We start from the raw sequence: 25,457 nt of genomic DNA, 5'->3' as shown, positions 1-25,457 counted from the left end.
TTTTCCAAGACAGAGAAGAGAAAGATAATGCCATCTTCCCTCTAACACGATGGATGGGGCTGTTTGATCATTTGGGGGGAGGCATTCCTATATAGAAATGGCTAACAATAACAATTATATATAGAAGTGACTATAAACCATATAAATATATACTAAACTTAGACAAAATACATCCTACAATTCCACTTACCCCCCAGCTGGTCCCTAAAGTGGTGCAGGCATTCCAAAGCCCCTGAGGGGGAAGTAATTGAAGTGTAAAGATTGTGGTCTTAAAACAGTCAAAATATCCTACTTTGCAAGTGCTACAAAAATGCACCCACTTAGAGGCAGTGAAGGGGCCCATGCAATAAAAAGAAAGCTTCATTAGGGCCACCATAGATGCTACTGAGCTCGGAGTGAGTATTCCAGCAGCAATAATGGCTGCTCAGGAAATAACTTGCCCAGCTCAGGGAGGAAGCTCACTGTGGCAGGAGGCCGCCTCAGAGGATATTAAAAAGCCACAAAAACAATTGGGTGGAAAAGCCAGCTTCCCAGCACTGAGCAATGCAGAGGGAAGCGGGAGCTGCCAAAAGTCAAGAGCTGAGGAAGGCTGAGGGTATATTTTTCTGGTTAGGGAGCCCCAGGTGCAAAGACTCATTTTTACTTTTCTTAAAATAGAGCAAGAAAGGGTCCACCACGTGCAGCATCTACACTAAGGGATTTATCCTTTCCCAGTGAGGGCTGTATTTACATTTCCACTTTTTTGATTTCTCTTTACCGAGGAAAAACGTTTGAACCCACACAGTTTCCCTGTTATACTAATACCATTACCTGCTTTGCCCAATGTATATCAGATAACTGATAATAATGGAGAACAGATGGTAGCCAAAAATTATAGAGCACTAACTCTTGTTCTAAGTGGCCTATAAGTTAATACTAATTTATTCTTTGTAACCACCCATGGGACAGATTCTAATATTATCACCATTTTACAACCCTACTGTTGGTAGTGGTAAAAACTTTGTAAGTGTGACTGCTGTGGGCTTACCAAGAACTCATCGGTCACCCCTTTCTATTCAATTACTTCACTCAAGTGTAAATAAATCCATATAGTCTTTTATTTTCAATGAAAATGCTCCTGAAAATACTTACCATAGTTATTTGAAATATCTTTATTAAGTGTATATTTAGGTAAAGAAGTTATGGTTCATTATATGACAATTTGATTATATTTCTTAATTTGATAACTAAACAAGATAATAGGAGTCCAACATCAAATGTATTTTGGTATAGTTAATTTAGACCAGTTAGTCTAGCTCAAGGGCTATTTCTTGGTTAATAAAAATAAAGGTTTCTAGCTCCCACTTTGGACTACTGAACCCAAATTTCCTGGGAAAATATAGTTTTAATAAGCACTCTCAGGTATTCTCATGCATACTGAAGTTTAGGAACCTCTAAACTACTGTAGGGGCTCCTGGGTGGCTCAGTCAGTTAAGGGTCTGACTTCAGCTCAGGTCATGATCTCACGATTCGTGGGTTCGAGCCCCGCATCAGGCTCTGTGCAGACAGCTCAGAGCCTGGAGCCTGCTTCAGAGTCTGCATGTGTGTGTGTGTCTCTCTCTCTGTTCCAACCCCTGGTCATGCTCTGTCTCTGTCTCTCAAAAACAAAGAAACATTAAAAAGTTAAAAAATAAATAAGTAAACTAATGTAAACGCTGTGAAATCTCTACTTGCCTATGAACAGACATAATTAATGTCTGATATTTACAACTGTAAGACATTTAAAAGCTTGGATGTGATTTAAGAAATGGATAAATATGTTTTTGTTTCTTGTATGCTAATATAGGCTTAAAAGCTTTATTTGAAATAAATGATGCAATACAGGGGAAAAAACTCTACAAAGTTGTGCAGATCTTTAAATCATACCATCGATTAATTGAAACACTTGGGGGTTACTCTTCCTAATAGAATAATCTGAAAAGCAGAACAGATTTTACTGGCTTTGGATAAATCATTTCAGGATAAGCTCTTTTCCCTCATGAACTACTTTCTTCCTGCACCAGGAAAGGAATGAATTTTTAGGTCTTGCAGTTCTTGGTGAGCTCTCCTTTCTCATAAATATTTAGATTAGAAGACAAAAGCCAAGATCATTCTTTTAAACAGTTTAATGAATTTTTGTAAATGTATGAACATAGTTGGGACAGCCTGCCACTGAACAGATTCTTGGTTTTAATATTCTATTCTTTTCCCTTCCAAAATTCTCTTCTACATTTCATGAAGTAATATATTTCTCTTAGTAAGCTTAAGTTGAAATTAATTACTGTAGTCACTTTTACCACAAAATTTAATTATTGATACTCTTCTTTTTCTGTTGCCTGTGTCTTTATCTTCTTCCACATCACCTACAGGGCACATGCTCTATCTGGTGCGTTGATTTTTTTTCTTTTAATGTTTATTTATTTTTGAGAAAGAGACACACACACACACACACACACACACACACACACAGAGCACAGGCGGGGGAGGTGCAGAGATAGAGAGGGAGACACAGAATCCAAAGCAGCTTCTAGGCTCTGAGCTGTCAGCACAGAGACCAATGTAGGGCTTGAACTCATGAACCACGAGATCATGACCTAAGCTGAAGTCAAACATTAAGGGACTGAGCTACCCAGGTGTCTCTGCATCTGGTACCATTAAATTAATATCTCTACCATCACTGCAATGGGTTTTTGGTACACTGTATGTGTTGGCCACCTCCTTAAATATCTCATTTCCTAGTTGAGGTGTTTACATATAAAAATGTCAGAAATTGCCAAGTTTAATTTTTTTTAATGTTTATTTATCTTTGAGACAGAGAGTGAATGGGGAAGGGGCAGAGAGAGAGGGAGATACAGAATGCGAAGCAGGCTCCAGGCTCCCAGCTGTCAGCACAGGGCCTGACTCCAGGCTTGAACTCACAGACCATGAGATCATGACCTAAGCCAAAGATGGATGCCTAACCGACTGAGCCACCCAGGAGCCCCAGGAATTGCCAACTTTTAGACTGGTTTAGAACTAGAATACAGTAAATCTAAGTTTCCATGGTATTATCTGCAACTCACTGACATGACTCATAATTAAAAAAGAAAAACAAAGGGAAAATGCAAATAATTTCATCTAACCCTATCAGTCAAGAGACACATATTGTTCTCTCCTAAGATGTGCTTCAACAACAAAAAATTAGGTTTTTTGCTGTTTATAGAAACCAAACATTAACAGTTTGAATTTACCTTTTTGATTGTTAGGTCTTCTTGACTGATTGACCTTTTTCTCATTATGTAATATCACTTTTTATCTCTGGTAGTACTTTCTGCTCTGGACTTTACTGTATCTTATACTAATGTAGCCACACTAGCTTTCTTTTGGTTAATGTTTGCATGATATATATTTATTCTATCCTTTTACTTTTTTTTTTTCTTTTCATGGCTTGATAACTCAGTCTCCCTTCCCCAGCCTTCTTAAGATATAATTAATTTAAAAATTGTTTATATTTAAGGTATACAACTTGATTATTCAATATTTTCATATATTGTAAAATAATCATGACAAGGTACTCAACATAATCTGTTTGGGTTACCTTTTTCTTTCGTGTGTGTGTTGAGAAAAATGTAAGATCTACGCCTTTAGCAAATTTCAATTACCCAATAGAATATTGCTAACTCTAGTCACATTGTTACAGAGTAGATTTCCAGGACTTGATTCATCTTGTATAAATGAAACTTTGTACCACTTGACCAACATCTCCCCATTTTCCCCTCCTCCCATTCTTTTAACCCATCTCTATCATTGTAGTTGAAGTATCGTGCAGACAGGATAAATTTCTGTCAGTTAAAAAAAAATCCATTCTCTGTCCTTTAGTTGATGTGTTTTGACCACTAATGTAATTGCTGATACATCTGGTTTATCATTTATTTTTTATGATCTGATTGTTTTCTTTGTTTTTCATTCCAATTCCCCTTTATTCTGCCTTCTTTTGACTATATTACGCTATTGGCTTGGGTTTTTTTTTTTTTTTGGTGTTTATTTTTCATTAAAATTTTTTTTATTAGTGGGTGCTCTCAAGATTATAGAACATATACTTTTCATCATTACTGAGAATCACTTTTATACTTTAGTTGGAATGTAGAACCTCACTGTCTTATAGATTGCTTAATCTCTCTGCTTTATGGTATGGTTGTGTTATGTATAGCATCTCCCTCCACTGAAAACACTAACTTACAATTCATATGTTTCTACATCCAACAGTCTAACATATTTTAAAGAATTCAAAAGGAGAAAATTACACTATGATATTTACCCAAATATATGCCAATTTTAAACTCTCCTTTCTGATATTGCAAGTTTCCTTCTGGCATCATTTGCCTTCTTTCTGAAGAACTTCCCTTAGCAATCCTTTTGCGTCAGGTCTGCTTGCTAAATATTTTCTTAGTTTTTCTAAATCTGAAAATGTCTTGGAGCACCTGGGTGGCTCAGTCGGTTAAGTGTTGAACTTCAGCTCAGGTCATGATCTCACGGTTCATGGATTTGAGCCCCACATTGGGCTCTGAGTCTGGAGCCTGCTTCAGATTCTTCGTCTCCCTCTGTCCCTGCTTTTCTCTCTCTCTCTCTCTCTTAAAATAAATAAATAGACTTTAAAAGATTTGAAAACATCTTTATTTCACTTTTATTCCTGAAGGATATTTTTGCTAGTTATAGAAGTGTGGACTCATCATTCTGTTCTTTCATCACATAAACAACCCACCTCTCTGTCCTCCGTGGTTTCTGATGACAAATGTGGACTTGTTCAAATCATAGCTCCTCTCGAGGTCATTTGTTGCTTTCTTCTTCGTCTTCGTCTTTGTCTTCGTCTTCGTGTTCGTCTTCTTCTTCTTCTTTTTTTAGCTGCTTTCAAGATTTTATTTTCTTTAGTGCTCAGTAGTTTGATTAGGTTGTGTCTGGTATGGATTTCTTTAAGTTTATCCTCTTGGGAGTACACTGAATTTCTTCAGGATGTAGTTTCTTTTACCGAACTTGGAAAGTTTTAAGCATCCTAGTCATCTTTTCGTGGACTCTGTGATATCAATGCTAGACTTTTCCTTGAGACTCTGTTATTTCCTCCTCCATCTTCTTCTCCACCTCCTCCTCCTTTTCCTCCTCCTCCTCCTTCTAATATTTTTTCTCTCTGTTGTTCAGATGAATTTTTACTGTTCTGTCCCCAAGTCCACACATTCTTTATTCTGCTACTGAGCCCATCCAGTGAATTTTTTAAACCTTAGCTACTGGATTTTTTTGTTCTGAAATTACCATTTGGTTCTTCATATTTTCTAATTCCCTCTTTTTTTTCTGTTTCAGTCTTCTTGTGAATTTCAAGTAGTGTTTGCCCTTACTTTTTGGGTCATTTTCATAACAGCTGCTTTAGAAGCTGTCAGGTAATTCCAACATCCCTGGTGCTTAACGATTCTGTTTATCTTTCGAGTTAAGACTCCTTGGTTTTTGTATGCTGGGTGCTTTTGCATTGTATCCTGAACTTTGAGAATTATGTTATGTGGTTTTGGGTGTGGTTTAAGTGCATGGAGAATTCTCAGATTTTTGTTTCAGCAGGCCAACCAGGTTCAATTTAAACCACAAACCTCAGTCAGACCGCTGGTTGTGGTTTTTAACGTAAGTTGCATTCCCAGAGTCTTTGCAGTCAGGTTTGGATCTGAGCCACATGCACCACCACCCCCACCCCCACCTGCCAATCTGGAAACGGAATAGCTGCCTAGCCTGTATTCAGCTCTCAAGCTCTGTGTATACTGTTTAGAGTTGGATCCATGCATTAATATATATAATATATATATTAATATATATATGTATATATGGAATGCTTCACAAATTTGCGTGCCATCCTACGCAAGGCCTTGCTAATCTTTGTATAGTTCCAATTTTAATATATGTGCAGCCAAAGCGAGCCCACAGATCTCACTGGTACTTTCTGGTTCCCTGGGGCAATGCTTGGAGTTCTCTGGTCAGAAAATGGGCTTTATTTACTTTGTTCTTTGTGCACTTCTACAAATGGGCCCATAGCCACGGTAGACCCTGGGGAGGACAAAGACAGAGGTAAAGCAGTGGGGATTCACTGCATCTTCCTGGTATCCCATCCCTCTAATCAGAAAGGAAGATTCCCCATCCTCAGAATGTTAGGCTCCTGCCGGGTCCCGTGGCTGCTATTAGCCCACCCCTGCTGCAGCCACCTACGGGTCACTTGGGAGCAACATCAGAGAGCAGAGAAGAGAAGCAGAGAGAAAGCAGAAGAGAAAAATCCTTGGGGTATTTTCCCCACTGTCTTTCAGCATGCAGAGCCCTTGCTTTCTTGGCTGGAGAGATCTCTATCTGTCCTTGTAAGCTACTTAGGTATTTTGGGCTAGGTTTAGTCCAGAGTGGAGTAAATGGTGGGGGGGAGACCCTGGTAAACTCATGGCTAGTTAGGCAGTACTTTGAATTTTGGTCTTGTTCCCCAATCTGTTTGATACTGTTTACTCTCCATATACCTGAAATAGCTCTTCATGCATCTCGCCCAGATTCTAGAGCTGCATTCAGTGGGGGGCAGAGAGTGGAGCATACTTTCTCCATCTCCCCCAGAACTGGAGCTGATCCATGCAATGAAAGGTAATGAGACAAAAACGATTTTACCACAAACACTCAGCAAAATATATAGCACGTGCAAGACGCTGGCTGCGTGAAGCCAACACACTGAGTAAACGGGAGTTCATTTCAGAGCTGACAGACCTCAGCTGATCCTTGCCGTGATCAATGACTTTGTATTCAGCCGTCTGCACTTATTAGCTACCTCTGAAAATATTTTCAATCTGGCGATGTGGCAAATGTAGGTTGTACAATATCAACAGAGGCAAGTTATCACCTTTTTAATTTTTGTCCTTTAAGCACTAACTTACATTGAGAGAACTGCTGATTAAGACATTTTTTAAAAAGCCTAATCAGGGCATTTCTAATCTTTTACATGCAAAGGCACACTCAAATCTATAGAGTGCCATGCGCACTCTGTTGAAATGGTCAGCAGTTAATGTTTATTTTTGACAGAGAGAGAGAAAGCATAAGCAGGGGAGGGGCAGAGAGAGACACACACAGAATCCAAAGCAGCCTCCAGGCTCTGAGTTAGCTGTGAACACAGAGCCTAATGTGGGGCTCGAACCCACGAACCGTGAGATCATCAGCTGAGCCGAAGTAGGATGCTCAACTGACTGAGCCCCCAGGTGCCCCTAAATGGTCAGCAGTTAGAACACGGTTTTGTGTATTAATTACTGACATATCATCAATGGAGATGAACCAGCCTTAGGTACAATATACATTTCTGAAAACTTGTGAATAAAATAAATTTTGAAAGGGGAATTAACTGGAACTCTAAAACAAATCATTTAGCAAAACAAATCATTGCCCCTTTCCCCAATATTTGCTATTACATGTGTGATTTTTGAATAAATTGGGTTTATATATTTTTACTTAAACTTCCTTACCCCATTTGTGAGTTGGCTTTTCTGATTCATAAGTCAGCCTAGGGCAACATGGAGGGTTTGTCCATTTTATGCACATGACTTTCTGGGCCATATTATGCTTTTGGCAATTGCTATGCAGTAGAACACCGTACTTAATTAGCAGATTTTGCAGTTATTAGATGGTAATCACATTTGATTAAAAAGGTCATTTATTTCATTCAAGGCTGAGGGTGCTGTCTTGAGGAGAGAAGCCCACGTTTTGGCCCAGAGGACCATGGAGGGTCTTACACCCAAAGTGGGGCTCACTCTGCAGATCAGTCATGGATTTCTCTGAATGACCTTGGAGTAGTCACTTTGCTTCCCATTTGCTTCCTCTCTTCTAAGCTCCAGAGATGTGCAAAGCCCAGTGTTTTCAGTAATGAAAACTTCAGTAAGGAAAATGTGCAAAGTTCTTCTAAATGCTTTTTTTTAAAGTTTATTTATTTTGAGAGAGAGAGAGAGAGAACGAGCGAGCGTGGGAGTGGCAGAGAGATACAGAGGGGACAGAGGATCTGAAGCAGGCCCTGTGCTGACTGTAGAGAGCCTGATGCGGGGATCTAACTCACAAACCGTGAGATCATGACCTGAGCCGAAGTTGGACGCTCAAGCAACTAAGCCACCCAGGTGCCCCGTTCTAAATGCTTTTAATGAACAGATATATCTGTTAGCCAAATTCTGAAAGGTAGGCAAGTTGTTACTACTGTTCCTTTTTTTTTTTTACAAATTAATAAACTCAGTGACATTAGGAGAGGCTCAGTAACATTAGAATAACGTTTACACAGCCTAAGAGAGAGAGAAACTCAAATGCATTTCTTGTGGATCCAAACATTCTTGGTCTTTCTTCTACAGCTTCCTATCATGAAGACTACTATTAGTTCCTAATAGAATCACAAAGAATTATTTTCTGTTGAATTCCACCTGGCAAAGAGGTCTATTTACTTAATGTAAGGATGGCTATTGCTTAGGATGGCAATTGCCAAGATTTAAATTCAAGTATTTCTCCATGTGTAATACTTTGGAAGTTGATCTTATATTACCCCTGGTGTCTGCAGAGAAAGAATGTTGCATCAACGTTGTGCAGGTGATTATTGGCAACCACAGGCAGGCACTTGTTTTATACAAAGTGCAGCTCAGGGAGATATGGTTCTGCCACCTTTTTAACAGTGTGAATTCATATAGGATATGTTTGAAGTCATTTGTCACGTCTTTATCTAATTTTAGCAGATTGATGCAGGGGCATTAAAAAAAAAGCATTCTTGTTACCTGTCAGATCTTTCTTCTTCTTTCCTTAAAAATGAATACGGGGGCGCCTGAGTGGCTCAGTCAGTTGAGCGTTTGACTCTGGCTCACCTTCGTGGGTGATCCCACAGTTTCATGGGTTTCAGCTCTGCGCCGGGCTTTGTGCAGTCAGCTCAGAGCCTGGACCCTGCTTTGGATTCTGTGTCTCCATCTCTTTCTGCCCCTCCCTCACTCACACTCTGTCTCTCTCAAAATAAATAAACATTGAAAGCAGCTGCTTAAAGTTTACCATTTGATATCTAGTTAAAAAAAAATGAGGGGTGCCTAGGAGGCTCAGTCGGTTGAGCATATGACTTCAGCTAAAGTCATGATCCCATGGTTCATGGGTTCAAGCCCCACATTGGGCTCTGTGTTGACAGCTTAGAGCCTGGAGCCTGTTTCGGACTCTGTGTCTCCCTCTCTGTCTCTGCTCCTCTGCCATCCTGCTCTGTCTGTCTGTCTCTCTCTCTCTGAAAAATAAATAAACATTAAAATTTTCTTTTAAAAATTTAAAAAACTAAAAACAATGAATACCTACACGACAAATTCCGTTTGTCTCTGAGTTGCTATGGGTTACACAGCCAAGGCTTTCACCCGTGGCACTTTCAGATGGAATCCCATTACACTTTATGAGGTTATCACTGCCCTCTGAAATCTCCATTAGTTATGGGCATGTTCATCCTAACATTCTGTAGTTGCGAGACAGCCAAAACACATGGGTTCTGACGTGCAGCTGCCCACCACGATGCTCCCAGTATAATTCCGTAAAAAGCACGGTGCTTTTTTGAGGGTGCCTAATTCTTCCCTCAATTTTTTCAGCAACACATTTTGTCTCCCAAAGTTATGCAAGTGAATGGAGTTGCAAAGAGACAGTTCTCTTAGTAATCACAGGCTGGCAGACCATCTTGGAAGGAGCACATTCACCCCGGAGTCGTGACAAGCAATTCAATCGTCATAATCAAATCGGTCTTCAGAGTCTGATCCTTATCATCTGATTATCATTAATCCTAAACGGTGTGACTAGAAACTGAGGAGTGGCTACACAGAGACCATTACCTTAATGATATCTGATTAATGTAAAATTCTCAGGAAACGAAATTCTCTGAAATCAATAATATCTTTGAATTTGTTTTGTTTAAGCAAAGATGTACACAGATGAGATATATTTATGTACAACCCACAATATGTCCGGTTCTTCATGAGCACATGGAGGATTGACCTGCATTTAAACAGTCCATTATGGGGGTGCCCGGGTGCTCTATCAGTTAAGCAGCCAACTCTCAGGTCAAGATCTCATGGTTCTTGGGTTTGAGCCCCATGTCGGGCTCCTTGCTGTCAGCATGGAGTCTGCTTGGGATTCTCTCTCCCTCTCTCTCTCTCTCTCTTTTGCTCTTGCTCTCTTGCTCCGTCTCTCTGCCCCTCCCCCACTCTCTCTATCTCTCTCTCAAAAATAAATAAAAACTTAAAAAAAATAAACAGTCCATTATGGACCATTCAGTTGGTTCCCCCTCTACCTTCAATGGTAAATTATCACACTGGCTTTTTTCCCTCTCAGGATCTAGATTATGCAAGGACAGAAAGAAATTTAGGGACCTGAGAAAAGTGATAAATAATGACAGAGTAGGGAAAGGATAATGTTACAGCAGCATAAGGGAGGGCATTTAATCCAGATGTTAGGAGTAAAAAACAGCTCCCCCCAAAATTTGGTGTTTAGGTCTTCATAAGGTCTTCCAACAATGAATGGTCTCTACTCATCCCCTTTAAAATCTACAGATTTTCAGGAGCCGGTGGGGAGTGACAGAAAGAGGTCAAGCACACAAAGTTTCAAGTGCCAGCTCATTACATGGGAGCTGTACAGAATTAGACCAATTACCTAGCTCTGAGCCTTAACTTCCTCATCTGTACAGACAGGAATAATACTACCTAGGTCATGAGGGCTATTCTGAAGATTAATAAACTAATATATTTTCAGCATGTGGAACAGAGAACACATTAAATAAATGGTAATTCCTTTCATTCTGATAATACCTGCCACCACCAATCACAGGTTCTTATAACACCAAACCCGATTTCTATCTAATTAAGGTAGCCCCTAAAACCTGGGATATATGACCAGATTGAATGGATTTGGTTTGGGCACAATCCTAGTAGATAAAGTTGTATTGTCACATATATTGATTTGTTATGGCGGCATTTTCAACTCGGAAAGAATTGAAATACCGTGAGTCCTACTTTTTAGGTGATAAGACACAAAAAGCACAGAGAAGAAAATAAAGGCACTTACTGTCCCCACCACAGGAGGTATATTCAGGCTGATTAGTGAAGAGCAGATCGATTTTCACACGGGCGGAAGGAATACTGAAGGGATAGAGAAGACTCTAAGGGCGGTTGAAATAGATGTAGAACACTTTTCAAAAGACTGATTAAATATAGAAAGGGAAGAAATCACAGTGTATTTCCGAATCTCCCCAGGGCTCTATGGTTGGCTTGCTGTTCTCTTTCAGACACCTCTCTCTACACCTTTTTCAACCAGCACCTCCAGGCTTTGTCCTCACAAATCTATCTGTAAGAGCTCCAGGCTTCCCGCTGAGTTAAGATTAGTACATTTCACCATTTGAAGGCCCACTGAATTCAGCCTATAGGCTATAAAGCCTATTACCACTGCTCCCCTACTCCCCCGCCACTCAGCATATTAAAAATGGAATTAATCCCCCTCTCTGAACCTTCTTGAAGATTTCCTATTAGTTCCAGCACACTGTCCACCCCATCATCCAAAGCAGAAGCTCCAGAATTAAAGTTGGGCTTGTTCTTTCTTTTAGCCCCAATCACTAGCTCCGCATTCCAACAGTCCTCCAGTCCTCATCTCTTTTACTGTTTCATTCGATTCATTCCATAGGATAGGACGTTGTCAAACCACACCAGCCTCCTCTACCCAAGTGTGCTTGGAGGATGGGCTGTGTCGACGCTCCCTGGAAGGTTTAGTCAAAATTGCAGAATTTCAGGTCTTACCCCACACCTACCAATCCATAATCTGCATGGTAACAAGGTACTGTTGAGGCTTATAATAGGGAATATATATTTGGTCCTCATTCTATTTCTGGCACAGAACTCCTAAAATGCTTGAAATTCCTGAAGATGTCTTCTGTTACGTTAATGAGGTGACTTCTGGAGAGCACCTGAGGATGGGGGCTGGTTGCCAGGGCAACCAACCAGGTGATAGGGGATTTAAAACTTTCAGTCCCATCCACCAACCTCTGGGGAGGGGAGTGGGGCTGGAGATTGAGTTCAATCATGCCTATGGAATGAAGCTTCCATAAAACCCCCAAAGGACAGAGTTTGGAGAGCTTCTTGGTTGGTGAACACACAGAGATTTGGGGAGAATAGATTGCTAGGGGGCCCTGGGAGCTCGGGGCCCTCTCCCCAGGCCTTGCCTTATTCATCTCTTCCATCTCACTGTTCCTGAGTTAGATCTTTTTATAAGCAAGTAAAATGTTTTTCTAGGTTCTGTGGACCACTCCAACAAATTCCTCAAATCCAAGGAGGGGGTTGTTGGGACCTCCAATCTATAGCTGGCAGGTCAGAAACACCGGTGACCACCTGGGTTTGCCCTTGATGGCTGAAATGGAACGGGGTCTTGTAGGAAGGAAGCCTCTGGCTGTGGGATCCAATGCTCTCTCCACATAGTATCAGAAGTGAGTTAATTGCTCAGTGGTGTTGGAAAACCCACACAATGGAACCGGTCTCAGAATCATAGGCGCCCAGATGATTCCATCATAGCCATCATAAGACTTCCACTGCTTCTCCTTTTTTATAATTAAAGATTTTCAAATATATAAAAATTACAGGTAATAATATAAAACACTCTCACACTCCCCATGTTAATTTCTATTTGCTTCAGTTGTTTAATATTTTTAGTAATAAAATAGCTAGAGTTGAAGTCCCTCCCCCCCACTCTTCTCCCTAGGTGACCAACTTGTCCCAGTTTACCAAGGACGGTCCCCATTGTGGGACTGAAAATTCTGCATTCCGGGAAACCCCTCAGTCCTGGGAAATCCTCAAATCCATGTACACCCTTCATTCCCTCAGATATTTACACATTTACCACATGCCCCTGTTTCCTAAGTGATGCACAGAATTATTTTATGTGTTTAACTTGGCACAAATAGTATCATGTTTTGCACAATCTGTTTCTGTTAGATCTTTTTCACACAGCATTACCAGTTTTGAGATTTAGTATAATGACGCATTAACATGCACAGATTTTTTTAAGTTTATTTATTTTTGAGAGAGACAGAGACAGCATGTGCGGGGGAGAGGCAGAGAGAGAGAGAGGGAGACAGAGAATGCCAAGAAGGCTCTGTGCTGCCAGCACAGAGCCCCACACAGAGCTCAAACTCATGAAACCATGAGATCATGACCTAAGCCGAAACTTAAGAGTCGGACACTTAACCAACTGAGTCACCCAGGTGCCCTAACTTGTGCGGATTTAGTGTAATTTCTGTATCCCTTTCCATTGTATAAGTGTACTCTATCCATTTTCTTCGGATGGAAATTTAGGTTGCTTCTGATGTTTGATAGTTTAACATGTTAGCCAATATTATATCACCTGTTGCATATTTGGGAAATTTGTAGGGAATATACGTGAAAGAGAAATTGCTAACCTCCCGAAGTATGCTCATTTTCGTCTTTACTGCACTTGGTCAATTTGCTCCCAGAGTGCTGATAACAGGTGTTGTTCTTCCGCAAACAATGTGAGCCCCATTCACTCTGGGTCATGCCACTCAATACTGTCACACTGAAAAGCGCTGGCAACCCGAGGGCTGAGATGGTATTTCATTTCCCAGCTTTGGCTCGCTGGGTAGAGCATCTTCCATATGTTTATTGCCCTTCCATTTCTCTGCTCTCTGACTTGATTTGTGCACACACATTGCCTGTGTGGATTAAGGGTTAAGTTTAAGAGGTACAAACTGCCTGTTACAAAATATATAAGTCATGGAGATGAAAATCTTTCTTAAAAAGTATACAGTTCATTGGTTTTTAGTTTTAGTGGTTTTATTTGTGTTTTTATCTTTTATTTTAGAGATCTTTCCTATCCTGATACCATAATGCCATTTTCTCTCTTTTTTAAAAGCTGTAAATGTTTGCTTCTTGCGTTGATGTAATTCATCCAATAGGAATAGATTTTTGGGTGTGGTGTGATGGAGTGATCGAGTTTAATGTTTACCCATATGGATAGCTAATGCACCATTTATTAAATAACCCACCCACCTCCATTAGTCTGTAAGGCCATCTGTTATCTGTCAAATTCCAGTGTATATATATATATATATATGAGTCAGTTTCTAAGTTCTATATTCTATCAGTTTAGCTGTGAGCCAGTATCACATAATTTATCTACTATAATTTTATAATAAATCTTGATGTCCACAGCCATGTCTTCTCACTTTGTTCTTTTTCATATCTTTTTTTCCTACATCCTTTGCTGTCCCATGTAAACGTCACATTCAGTCTGTCAAACTCAAAACAAAAAACAATGGTCCTGTGGGTTTTGATTAGAATTCTACAGAATTTACGTATAGCTCAGGAAGAACTGACATATGCCAATATTGATATCCTTACAATATTCCCATCTAAAATTTGATAGATCTCTTCATTTTTGTAGGTCTCTCTTCTCTCAAAATTTTTATATATTTATATTACTCCATAAATGCCATTCATAGATTATTACTCTTAGTATCTTATCATTTTTGGTGTTATAAATGAGATTTGTCTACACGCATGCATATTACATTGTCTGAATGTTGCTGATATATAGGGATGCACTAATTTTTGCACTCTGAGCTTATATACTGCAATCTTGGTGAATTCTCTTTCATTTTTATAGTCTGAGGAGTACAGGCAATCAAACCATTTATAAATAACAATTCAGCTCCCTCCTTTCCAATTCTTATTATCTCTTTTTAACTTGTCTTGTTACTTACACTGACCAGGATGCTAAATAGAATCCCTAGAGGTTAGTTTGCCTTACACTTGCCTTTAAAGGAAAAGGTACATATAATATTGTACCACTAAGTCTGGTGTTTGATGTATGGTTTTTTGGTTTTTTGGTGGATTTTTTTTGAGATATTTATAAGGTGAAGAGATTTTCTTCTGTATTCTTAGTTTGCTAAATCTTTTCTTTTAACTCCAAGTAAGTAATGAATTTTGTTAATTGGTTTTTTCCCCAAGGTTCATCCTAGAATTATTCTCCTTCAAGAAGCTTTCCTAGAACCCTAGAATTGGACTAAAAGCATCTCCTCCCTAATTCTAATTCATTTTGCACTTTCTCCAGTAGATGAAACTATCTTTTTATAAGTCTATGCTTCCCAGTAACTTTTAAACAATTCAAAGGCAAGAACCATGTTTGATTCAAGGCTATCTCCCCCAGAACCTGGTGTAGAATATAGAATATCTCTATACATATTTATAGATACAAATTCCTGAAAACGTGTTCTAGAAACTTCATTTCCTTCTAAAAACAAATTATGTTTCTGACATTTAAGTTTCATTTACAAAGGCAATTATGATGAACTAGAATATAAGATTTGGCTGAGAAGAGTTTTAGATTTCTAGATGTTTATTGTATAAACATCCTTATAAAATAACCCATAAAATAGAAATGTCTTCTGAGAAACACTGACTTTATTCTTATATCAAATATAATTTGTGACTACATTTGAAATCAAATTCATATTTGTTTTAACATTACATTAATTATTTATCTTTGTGTCATTATTAAAGGTAAGACCCCACACACACACCAACTTTGATCTGCTCAGTAAGCACCTTTCAGAGTTGTTTTTTCATATCTTAATACTAAGAATATTTTAATTAATTTAAATGATGTTCCCAATACCAAAGGGCCTTTCAAAATGCATTATGTCCCAGTCAGTATTTGAAGAGCCCCACGTATTTTATTCGGAATGTTCAGCTATTTAAAGAGCATACGCTTCAAATGCCATTTGAAAATATGAAACCTTTATCGTTTAACTTAGTTTTGCTTTCATGCATAACATGGTTCTGAAATCACAGTGGTGATATTTATTAGCTGTCTTTGCAAAACTGTGGGCAATATATCTTTCACATTTCATTGAGGAGAAAATAAACTTAATCCCACCAGGATCTCTATTATTCATTCCTCCTCTTGATTTTTTTTTCCCCCATAGGGATTTTGTGTTGGCAGGATGGTGCTCTGAGGAATCTCCCAATAAAGCTGTATTTTACAGAGGCACACTGGAAAAGCCAAAATCTATTTCTGGATAAAAGGATTAAATCTTATATCTTGTTATCAGGCTCACTAAATCCAACCTAGGCATTACTGGGTTCATATTCAATACTGGACACTTCTTTTTTTACTCACATAGTAATTTCTCTTCATTTCCAGTAAAGTTTTTACTTTGTCCCATTACTAACAGTAATTAACCACTCAAGTGCACCCTCTATCCCCTTGAATTCTTCCAATGCTAAAGAGTACTCTACAAACCACCGGGTCTTCTCCCTCAAGAATGCCAATTAAACTTCATCAGCAGCAAAAATTGAAATATCCCTTTTCCATATTCATCAGAGATCTTTATTTTTCATGGGGAAGAGTGGCTGAATAAAATGTTTGAGAATTATTTTGATGAGAAATTGTTTACTTCTTGAGTTGACCCAATTCTCATTTTCAAGCACAGTGAGGCTTTTAATCTTCAGGTAGTTGCCCTCATGATAAAAAAAAAATCTCAGAAGGGGAGAAATAATTCCAAGGTCACATATTCTGTCATAAGTTGCTCTAAATAGTGCAACATCTCAAAGTGTTTATTCCAAATCCTTTGTTTATGGCATAAATAAAATCATGCCCATCAGCCCCCTTCTCACCTGTGTCCTTTGTCACAGTGGTGTCTAAGAATATGTCATGTCTATGTAAAGCTAGCTATCTTATTTCCAGAAAAATAATGAATTATTTTGTTTTAGTTTTGTTAAGCATGACCAATAAAACTTTGCAGAAGTAAGGACCTATCTTTTGTCTTCCCTACTTATTTATATGTTCTCTTTAAAGTTTAACCTTCCTTCTCCAGCAACATTGAATAACATGGGTTTTCGCAAACTAACCATTTCCATTCTTATTTCTTTGCTTTTGCGAGTGAGGGTCTCTTTCTCTCTGGAATGCACCTCCTTTTCTCAACTGTCCATTTATATAAATATCCTTCAATACTCTGATCCAGGTTTATGTTTATGAGACTTTCCCTAAACACACACACACACACACACACACACACACACACACACAGTTAGCTGTTTCTCTCCTCCTGGTCCTCCAATAACACTTCATAGATTAATTCGCTGAATTAGAATTAAATTTTCTGCACTTTCTTCTCTTATGAGATTGTGAGGTCCTAGAGGTCAAGGTATATCATTTATTCATCTTTGGATCTCAGAACCTAGCTCAGTACCGCCATGGTAACTAATGGGCACTCAATATGTATTTGTAAATAACTGATTACATAGTATATGCTGACTTCTGTGAAATCATTCTTAAATTCTGGAAAATGATACTATTTTTCTATATTGAACTTAGTACGTGTGACCATAAGGATCAAAAATAAATATGCTATTTAAAATAGACTTATTGTGGTGATCATTTTGCAATATATACAAATATTGAATCAATATGTTGCACACCTGAAACTAATATAATGTTATAGGCCCACTATACTTCAATTAAAAAGTAGATATGCCATTTTTTTTAGATATGCCATTTTAAAAGTTGAATTTTTTAAAAATTTTTAAACATTTATTTATTTTTGAGAGACACAGAGAGACAGAGCACAAGTTGGGGAGGGGGAGAGAGAGAACGAGACACAGAATCCAAAGCAGGCTGCAGGCTCTGAGCTGTCAGCACAGAGCCTGATGTGAGTCTCTAACCCACAAACTGTGAGATCATGACTTAACCAACTGAAACACCCAGGCACCCCTAAGAGTTGAATATTTAAAATTTTTCATGAGACGCATATAAAATAAAAAATTCCTGACTGAAGGGGTGCCTGGGTGGCTCAGTTGGTAAAGTGTCCAACTCTTGATTTCAGCTCAGGCCAGGATCTCACAGTTTGTGAGTTCGAGCCCCATGTGCAACTTGTTTAGAATTCTCTCCTTTCTCTCTCCTTACCCAACTCATGCCCTCCCTCCCTCCCTCCCTTCCTCCCTCTCTCTCTCCCCCAAAAATAAATAAACTTTTAAAAATTCCTAATTGAAAGAAGTAAAGAATGTGGGGGTGTAGAATCTGAATTTATTTGTCAAAATTAACTCATATTTAGAATATAAACTCTCTAAAAATGAGGGACCTGAGTCATGTAAGTTTTTTCAACTAAAAGGTAAATTGAAAGGTAGTCATTGTGATCTCTTTAGAAATAAGCCTTAGTGGTTAATTTGTAAAACAGGAAGGAGAGTTGAAGTAAACAGAGTTAGATCTAAAAAAACTCTTTCTGATTATTTTAGAGGGGCCTCAGCAGTGAGAATTGAGTGCACCTTACTTTACCAATTTGTGAACAGTTTAGAATGACCCAGATTGTACTTTGCAGTCTTTTTAGTTCATTTTAAGCTAAGCCAAGATAGCTTCTATTTTAAAAACAAACAAAAATAGAAACCAAATTATAACCAATTTATAAAATTAGTCATTTAGGATACATAACATTCCATTGTGTTTATGGCTTTCTTCCTTATTACTTTTCTAATAATGACAAAGATTTAATTTTCTGTTAAGATGATTAAAATGATTTTTAGCAAGAATGTGCCTGGATTGGTAGCTTATAAGTTCCAAACTAGCAATATTTGAAAACATATGCCTGAAAGAACTTTTGTAAGCATTCTTGGAATGATTTTTTTCTATCTCCTCCTCCCCCCACCCCAACTTAAAAAAAAAAAAAAAGAAAAGCTTTGGGTGGGGTTAAGAACTCTTTTCAAATCTTAAACAATTACTGGAAATCCTGAAAATGTATTCTCCTTTATTCAGTGGGGGAAAACACTTTAAAGCTTCTCTCTCTTTTTTTTTTTCTCCTGAGAATTGTTTACCAAAGGATTTACTTAATGGCTTCTATTTTGAACAGAGAATTCAGTTATAACTGCCTGAAATATAATGCCATCTGTGTTTATTCTCCCCCCACTCAAAACACAATTCCTTTTTTGAGATACAACAAGTACATGGCCCTAATAACCCATATAGATAAATTCCACTAATTCTTTACTTTAACCCAGGGTAAAATATGTACCATAAAAATATAAATCTGAATGCAAATATAAAACATACAAAGCACATCTGTAAAATTAAAAATGTCAAGTTCTGATTTTAGTAATTTTTTCTTCTCTCTATAATATTTACTTGGGTGGAGGTAACTGTGAGGTGAGAAAATAAGACACAACAGGCAGAATCATGGACACTAATGGATGGGACCAGATGCCATAGGACCAAAGAATCACACAATCACTCTGAAGCCAGTTGCCTCGAATCTATGCCACGTTCTGGGGCCACCTACACATCTGCCCCAAACACCAACAGCTGGCATGTGAGATCTACTGGAAAATGAAATTGGAGTTTGGTAATAAGTGTATTTTAAATTACTTTACATTAATAAAAAAAATTAACATCCATTTATTTTCAGAGAGAGACAGAGTGTGAGAAGAGGAGGGCACAGAGAGAGAGGGAGACACAGAATCCCAAGCAGGCTCCAGGCTCTGAGCTGTCAGCACAGAGCCCGACATGAGGCTCGAACTCACAAGCTATGAGATCATGACCTGAGCCAAAGTTGGAGGTACAACTGACTGAGCCATCCAGGCGCCCTTATTTTAAATTACTTCAAATTGAAAAGTGATATACATATGGGAAACATGGTTAATATTTATATTGAGCATACTCTGAGCTGATCAATTCCTGTACATATCATTCTGACTGATCTCTAACGTAAAAAGGAGACTTAATCTCTTTTTCAGCAAGACTCCCATGAGAAAATTTCAAACATTTTATTTAGAGTTTATTTTGCACTTCAAGAATGCTTAAATTCCGTTCATCAATCTTTATTACAGCCTGACATTTCTTATAGCCACAGTAGACTTCAAAAGTATGCTGAAGTATGATTATTTTTGGCCTTATTCAGTTATGATCTCCATTATCAGCCCCAACTTTGATTTTAGAAAGTGTATGTGGTGCCAGCTTTTCTATTCTTAGGGAATGGTGGATGAGTTATAAGCCCTATCAATGGACATAGCCCTAAAATAGCCAGGCACATTTCCCTTCATGCCTAATCTTTCCTGTTGCTACTGAAGCCTTCGCAGGGCAGGAGTTAAGCCACAACAAAACAGCTCCCAAATCATCTGACAGTCACTTGAAAAATGAAAACTAAGGAGCTGGTCTAAAAGACTAGATCTTTGTTGTTATTTGAAAGCCCTATGTGATTTTTACTGGGAAAAGCCTTACATTCCTCATTGTCTAACTTCTTGACTTTAAGATGCATGTAGAACAGAGATTTGCAAACCTTTCAGACACACAACCCTGAAGGCAGTTCCTGCTTCTCCATTTCCCTTTGCCCAATAGCATCTCCAAAATAAAATCTCAGTTTGTTATGGAGGGACATTAAACACATTCTTTTTTTAAAAAAAAATTTTTAGGGGCGCCTGGGTGGCTTAGTCGGTTAAGCGTCCGACTTTCGCTTAGGTCATGATCTCGCGGTTCGTGGGTTCGAGCCCCGCGTCGGGCTCTGTGCTGACTGCCGGCTCAGAGCCTGGAGCCTGTTTCAGTCTGTGACTCCCTCTCTCTCTGACTCTCCCCTGCTCGCGCTGTCTCTCTCTCTCTCTCTCCTAGAAATAGAACTCTCCTTTCTAGGAGAGAGAGAGAGAATGAGAGAGAGAGAGAGACAGCATAAGTAGGGGAGGGTCAGACAGAGAGGGAGACACAGAATCTGAAGCAGACTCCAGGCTCTGAGTGAGCTGTCAGCACAGAGCCCGACGTGGGGCTCGAACCCACGAACCGTGAGATCATGACCTGAGCTGAAGTCGGATGCTTAACCGACTGAGCCACCCAGGTGCCCCAGGACATTAAACACATTCTATGTGTGTTTGTTTCACTGACGTTTGTGCTTGGTTATCACTTTATGGTGTTGATGCCTAGACTTTCTTGGACTCTGAGCTTATTTCCTGAAGTTGTTTGATATACATTATGTACAAAATTGACATGTCATATCTCAACTGTTTTATTCATAATGTCTCTTTTCCCTGATATCTACTGAATGAGATAGACAAATACATGACAAAATAAACTAGTCATAACTAAATGACAGATTCTAGCTTACAAATCCTTCAACACAGCAGACAAAACCATATAATTGACATTAAAAAATGATCAGTAATATGCACGTTGTCGATGAAAAACATGGTTATTATAAAACACAAATTAAGCAGTAAAAGAATACTTCTTAACCCCCTTCTAATAAAAGCAGCTTATTTTGCATATCACTTTGCATATTTTGTTAAATAATATAACACTCTAGACAGTGAGGAGTGTTGAATATCTCCAGTGAAGGCTTTATGTCAATAACGACTCTTTGGGCACCCGCATGGCTCAGTCAGTTGACTTCAGATCAGGTCACCTCTAGCGTTTCATGTGATCTAGCGTTTTGTGTGATTTCAGCTCAGGTCACATGTAGCATTTAATGGCACAGTGCAGAGCCTGCTTGGAATTCTCTCTCTCTCTCTGTCTCTCTGCTTCTCTCCCCATCCCAAAATAGATAAATAAACTTAAAAAAAAAATTACCACTTTTAAAATGTCTTGCCCCTACCTATATACCTTGGTACTTCGTGAAAACATAACTGAAGAATGGGAAAAGCATCAGTATTGCCAAACTTGACCAGTACTCACGAGAGGATATTCCCAATATAGGCGTAGTAGGAGCAACAGTAGGGTGTGGTCCCATCGCAGCAGTAAGATCTGCAGTCTTTGCCGCACTGAGCAAGGCAGTCCTCTGCAAAACAAATAACACACACACCCTTTACAGCTCTGACCTCACAGCTTCATGAAAAGTATCCGATTTTATATTACAGTCAGTCAACGACCCCACTTCAGTGCATTGCGATATTCATTTTATGTCCTCAGAATTCTAAAACATGAATAAACAACTAGTCTTCCTTCCCTATTGGATATAAATCTAGAAGAGGCAAAGACCATATTTTGAATTTCCTTCATCAAACATCGTAATTGGTAGTCAGCATCATTGAATGAGACAATGAAAGGAGAAGTGAATGATCTGAGGGTTCAGTCATTCAATTTTTCAACAGACTTCCTCTAACTATTTTGAAATGATAAAGTCTTTGGACTGAGGCTACTACTTCCAATTAACATCATTTTATGGAATGTGTTATCGACATGTAGAATGTCACCTGGAGGTAATTTTAAATAATGTATATTTTTATGACAATGCATTGTATGTTACTTTTTCTCTACATTTTTTTTTTTACCTTCATAATGGCGGTCTGCATACATATGGTAACACAAATGAGTCTGCATATTCTGTGAACCCACTGGATTGGAAGATAATGAGTCAGTTGTAGGAAGATGTTCCCATAGATAGCTATCTTGTGAATAATTAAGAATTTATTTAATATCAGATTTAAGAATCAACTAGTTATGAAACAGCACTGTGGGATGGGGGAAAGGTGCTTTCTGAGTAGAAAGGACATGTTGGAACTGATAAAACCAAATTACTCTCTTTTTTCCATAGGTTTTTGGAAAGGAAAATTATACCCCAAATGTTGAATAAAAATTGCCCTAGCTTTTAAAAGTTCTTTGTGCCACTTGAATGATTTATGTTTAACAAGTTAAGATTATTATTTCATTATAACCGGTGGTATAAATTATAACGGATATGTGAGTTTGAGGTACCTGATTAGAAACACATTAAGTACAGCCTGATAATTTAAGTTTCAGGTTCAAGAATCACAAAAGAAAGTCCTTTCTAACTCAACCCCTAACGGTAATACCAACTATTATCTAAATTACATAACTCTCTTGCTTTCCTGTCAAATCATAACCGGTAACTACAAGACGTCACATTATGTCTGTGTGTCCAGGTGGTGGAATTGTCTAGAAAGGGAAATTTAGATTTTTAAAACATTTTTTAAATGTTTATTGTTGAGAGAGAGAGGCAAAGCATGAGCGGGGAGGGACAAGGAGAGAGAGGGAGACACAGACTCTGAAGCAGGCTCCAGGCTCTGAGCTGTCAGCACAGAGCCTGACACGGGGCTCGAACCCACGAACCAGGAGATCATGACCTGAGCCAAAGTCAGAAGCTTAACCAACTGAGCCACCTAGGTGCCCCTAGATTTTGTTTTTAAATCACCTCCCTGCCAGGACGATTCTCAACAAATGAATGTCATCACAAAGTAGCAAAGTTCATTCCGTTTTTTCAATAATGTATGTACTTTGTAGAACACATGAAAACATTCATCTTTTTCCCCCTCAATTTTACTTCTACCTCATAAATTAACAAACCTTCATGTTTTCTTCTGAGATGTGGTAAGAAGAAATGAGAGGAAGAAATAATTGCCTTTGTAAGATTCAGTAACTCTCCTGCAAACCACTGTTAAAATTTGAAAATAAACACACAATCTATGATCTATTGACAGGGCATGCTCTTTGCCGAGTGCATCACTCTTTTCAAGGCTATTTATCATTTTCCCGATGAACTTCTATAGTGCTCATTTTTAGTGCTGTGTAGTTAATTCAGACATTTAGATTAGCTAGTTGTCTCAAGAGGCTTAACAGGGATGTTCTGCTTCATGTTCTTTAAAGCCATGCAGATAGCAGGAAAGCTGATGTCCCCTTTTTTCTGTCTGGGCAGGACGACCCATATGTGAGTAGCTTTGCGGGGTGCCTTTCGAATGATGCCCTTGAAAGTGACATCTTATTCAACTCTCCATGAATATCAAAGGCTCAATTACTATTCTTGTGTTCCAGTTACTACTATTCTAAGGACAGGGTGTTATCAAAATATTTTGTACCAATGTTACAGGAAACCAAGCCCAACATCTTGCAGCCAAGAAGCTGGACTATACCTGCAGCAAACATCAAGATCGTGCCACAAGTTGTTCATTATTTTTATGGCATTTTCCAGCGGCCCTGTCTACTTCCCAGAATTAAACAACTGAAAAGAGCAGATGTAATAGTATGGCAAATAGATTCACAATCACAACATTCTCACACTGAGGTTTTGACCACACATCAAATCTTCTTCTAGCACGTTACTTGCTTTCTCCAGTTTATTGGAGAACAATTCTGTGAAAATCAGATTTGGAAGACACCAGAGCACTTTCTCCCTTGTGAAGAATGGAACATTCCAACAGTTTCAGAAGATAATTGATACTACTTCTAATATTTGAATTAATATTCTTGCGAAACAGCCAGTCCAAATTTTCTTCACTGAGTTTAATCAAAGGCGTGATCTGGAAGAAGGTCCTCCAACCCTCGCCCCACCTTAAGGAATGTGTAGTACAGGAAAAGCGACATCTGGCTGGGATCACATGCTCAGAAATGGCTCTTGAAAGCTACAGCTGAGGACAAAAGAGGAAGGAAAGGGAAGGGACAGAAGTCACTGGCTGAGGCTGGGAAGGCAAAACCTTGGCCAGATCCTGCCTTTGTCGCCTATCGTGGGAGTTGGATGATGGCGTAAATTTCGTTGAGTCTCTTTCTGAAGGTGATTCTATGCGTTAGGCATGGAAACTTCGCTCATACCTCCTTATCAAGTGGAGCATGACTTTAATGCATTTGTTTTGGGGGAAAGTAATTCAGGGCATGCGGGGTGCATCTACGTAGGTTTTTTTCCCCTTAAAGCTGGCAATTTATTGAACAGCGTGTCTCAACTCTTCTATCTGCATTGTTTCCTCATTTTACCCCAGTCCTCACTTCCAGCCACATCTCTTAGTTCCAACCAAAATGAATTGTGTATCTTTGCAAATATATATCTCATGGTTTTTGCCTTTGTTCACATTATATCTTTCTCCATTTCCTTATGTCCGTGGCTTCCCTACCAAAAGTCTAGCTCCTAAAATTCCTCCTTAATTCCATTTCTCTGAGCAAATATTCGTTGGGCTCTTCTTATGGGCCAGGTATTTTGCCAGTCTCTGAATCTTATGCTGAACAAAACAGACATCATTTTCTTGGATCTTACTCCCCGAAGCCAGCAGTGATGTTCCCTCCTGTGAACACCTGTGGCACATGACAGTAATTCGCCTATAACACAGCCTTTTATACGCTATAGTAGGCCCGCTGTACACTTATCTCCCAGACGAGACTCAGAGCATGGCCTCTTTGCTATATCACTCGAAATACGTCATTCACTAAATATTGGGGAAATAAATATGGCAAGCGTAAAAGGATTTCTGAAGCAAAGAGTTCAGGAGTTAACACCAAAGAGCACATTAGCTAAACAGTTCTTATCAAAGACAGTAAGTTAATTTAGTATTATTGGCTTGTGGTTACTTTGTAACTTACGAGGGAGGTGTGCCTAAGGAGAGAAAAAATGAATGCAGACAAACTCTCTAAATTTACCAAACTTGTTGCCAGCCGGCACTGCAGATTTCCTGGACCTTAGA

At 38.8% G+C, this 25,457-nt stretch overlaps 1 protein-coding gene, 1 long non-coding RNA gene and 1 other non-coding gene across 3 annotated transcripts in view; 1 reads left to right on the top strand and 2 right to left on the bottom strand.

Annotated features, from left to right (window-relative positions):
* The window catches only part of LOC144228399 (uncharacterized), a 46,987-nt gene that overhangs the window by 12,631 nt on the left and 8,899 nt on the right, over positions 1–25,457 (top strand). The window lies entirely within an intron of this gene.
* Positions 1–25,457, bottom strand: part of CYYR1 (cysteine and tyrosine rich 1) — a 107,557-nt gene that overhangs the window by 80,103 nt on the left and 1,997 nt on the right. The window contains exon 2 of the mRNA XM_077760215.1: positions 21,730–21,832. Within this exon, the coding sequence (XP_077616341.1) occupies positions 21,730–21,832 (103 nt within the window). The remainder of the gene's footprint in view (positions 1–21,729; positions 21,833–25,457) is intronic.
* Positions 5,850–5,953, bottom strand: LOC144228410 (U6 spliceosomal RNA). Its single transcript, XR_013334187.1, has one exon. It is a non-coding gene; the product is annotated as a U6 spliceosomal RNA (small nuclear RNA).

The sequence above is a fragment of the Crocuta crocuta genome, unplaced genomic scaffold (genome assembly GCF_008692635.1).
Source record: "Crocuta crocuta isolate KB4526 unplaced genomic scaffold, BGI_CrCroc_1.0 scaffold369, whole genome shotgun sequence".
In the NCBI taxonomy this organism is placed as follows: domain Eukaryota; kingdom Metazoa; phylum Chordata; class Mammalia; order Carnivora; family Hyaenidae; genus Crocuta; species Crocuta crocuta.
This window is presented reverse-complemented; position numbering and strand designations above follow the sequence as displayed.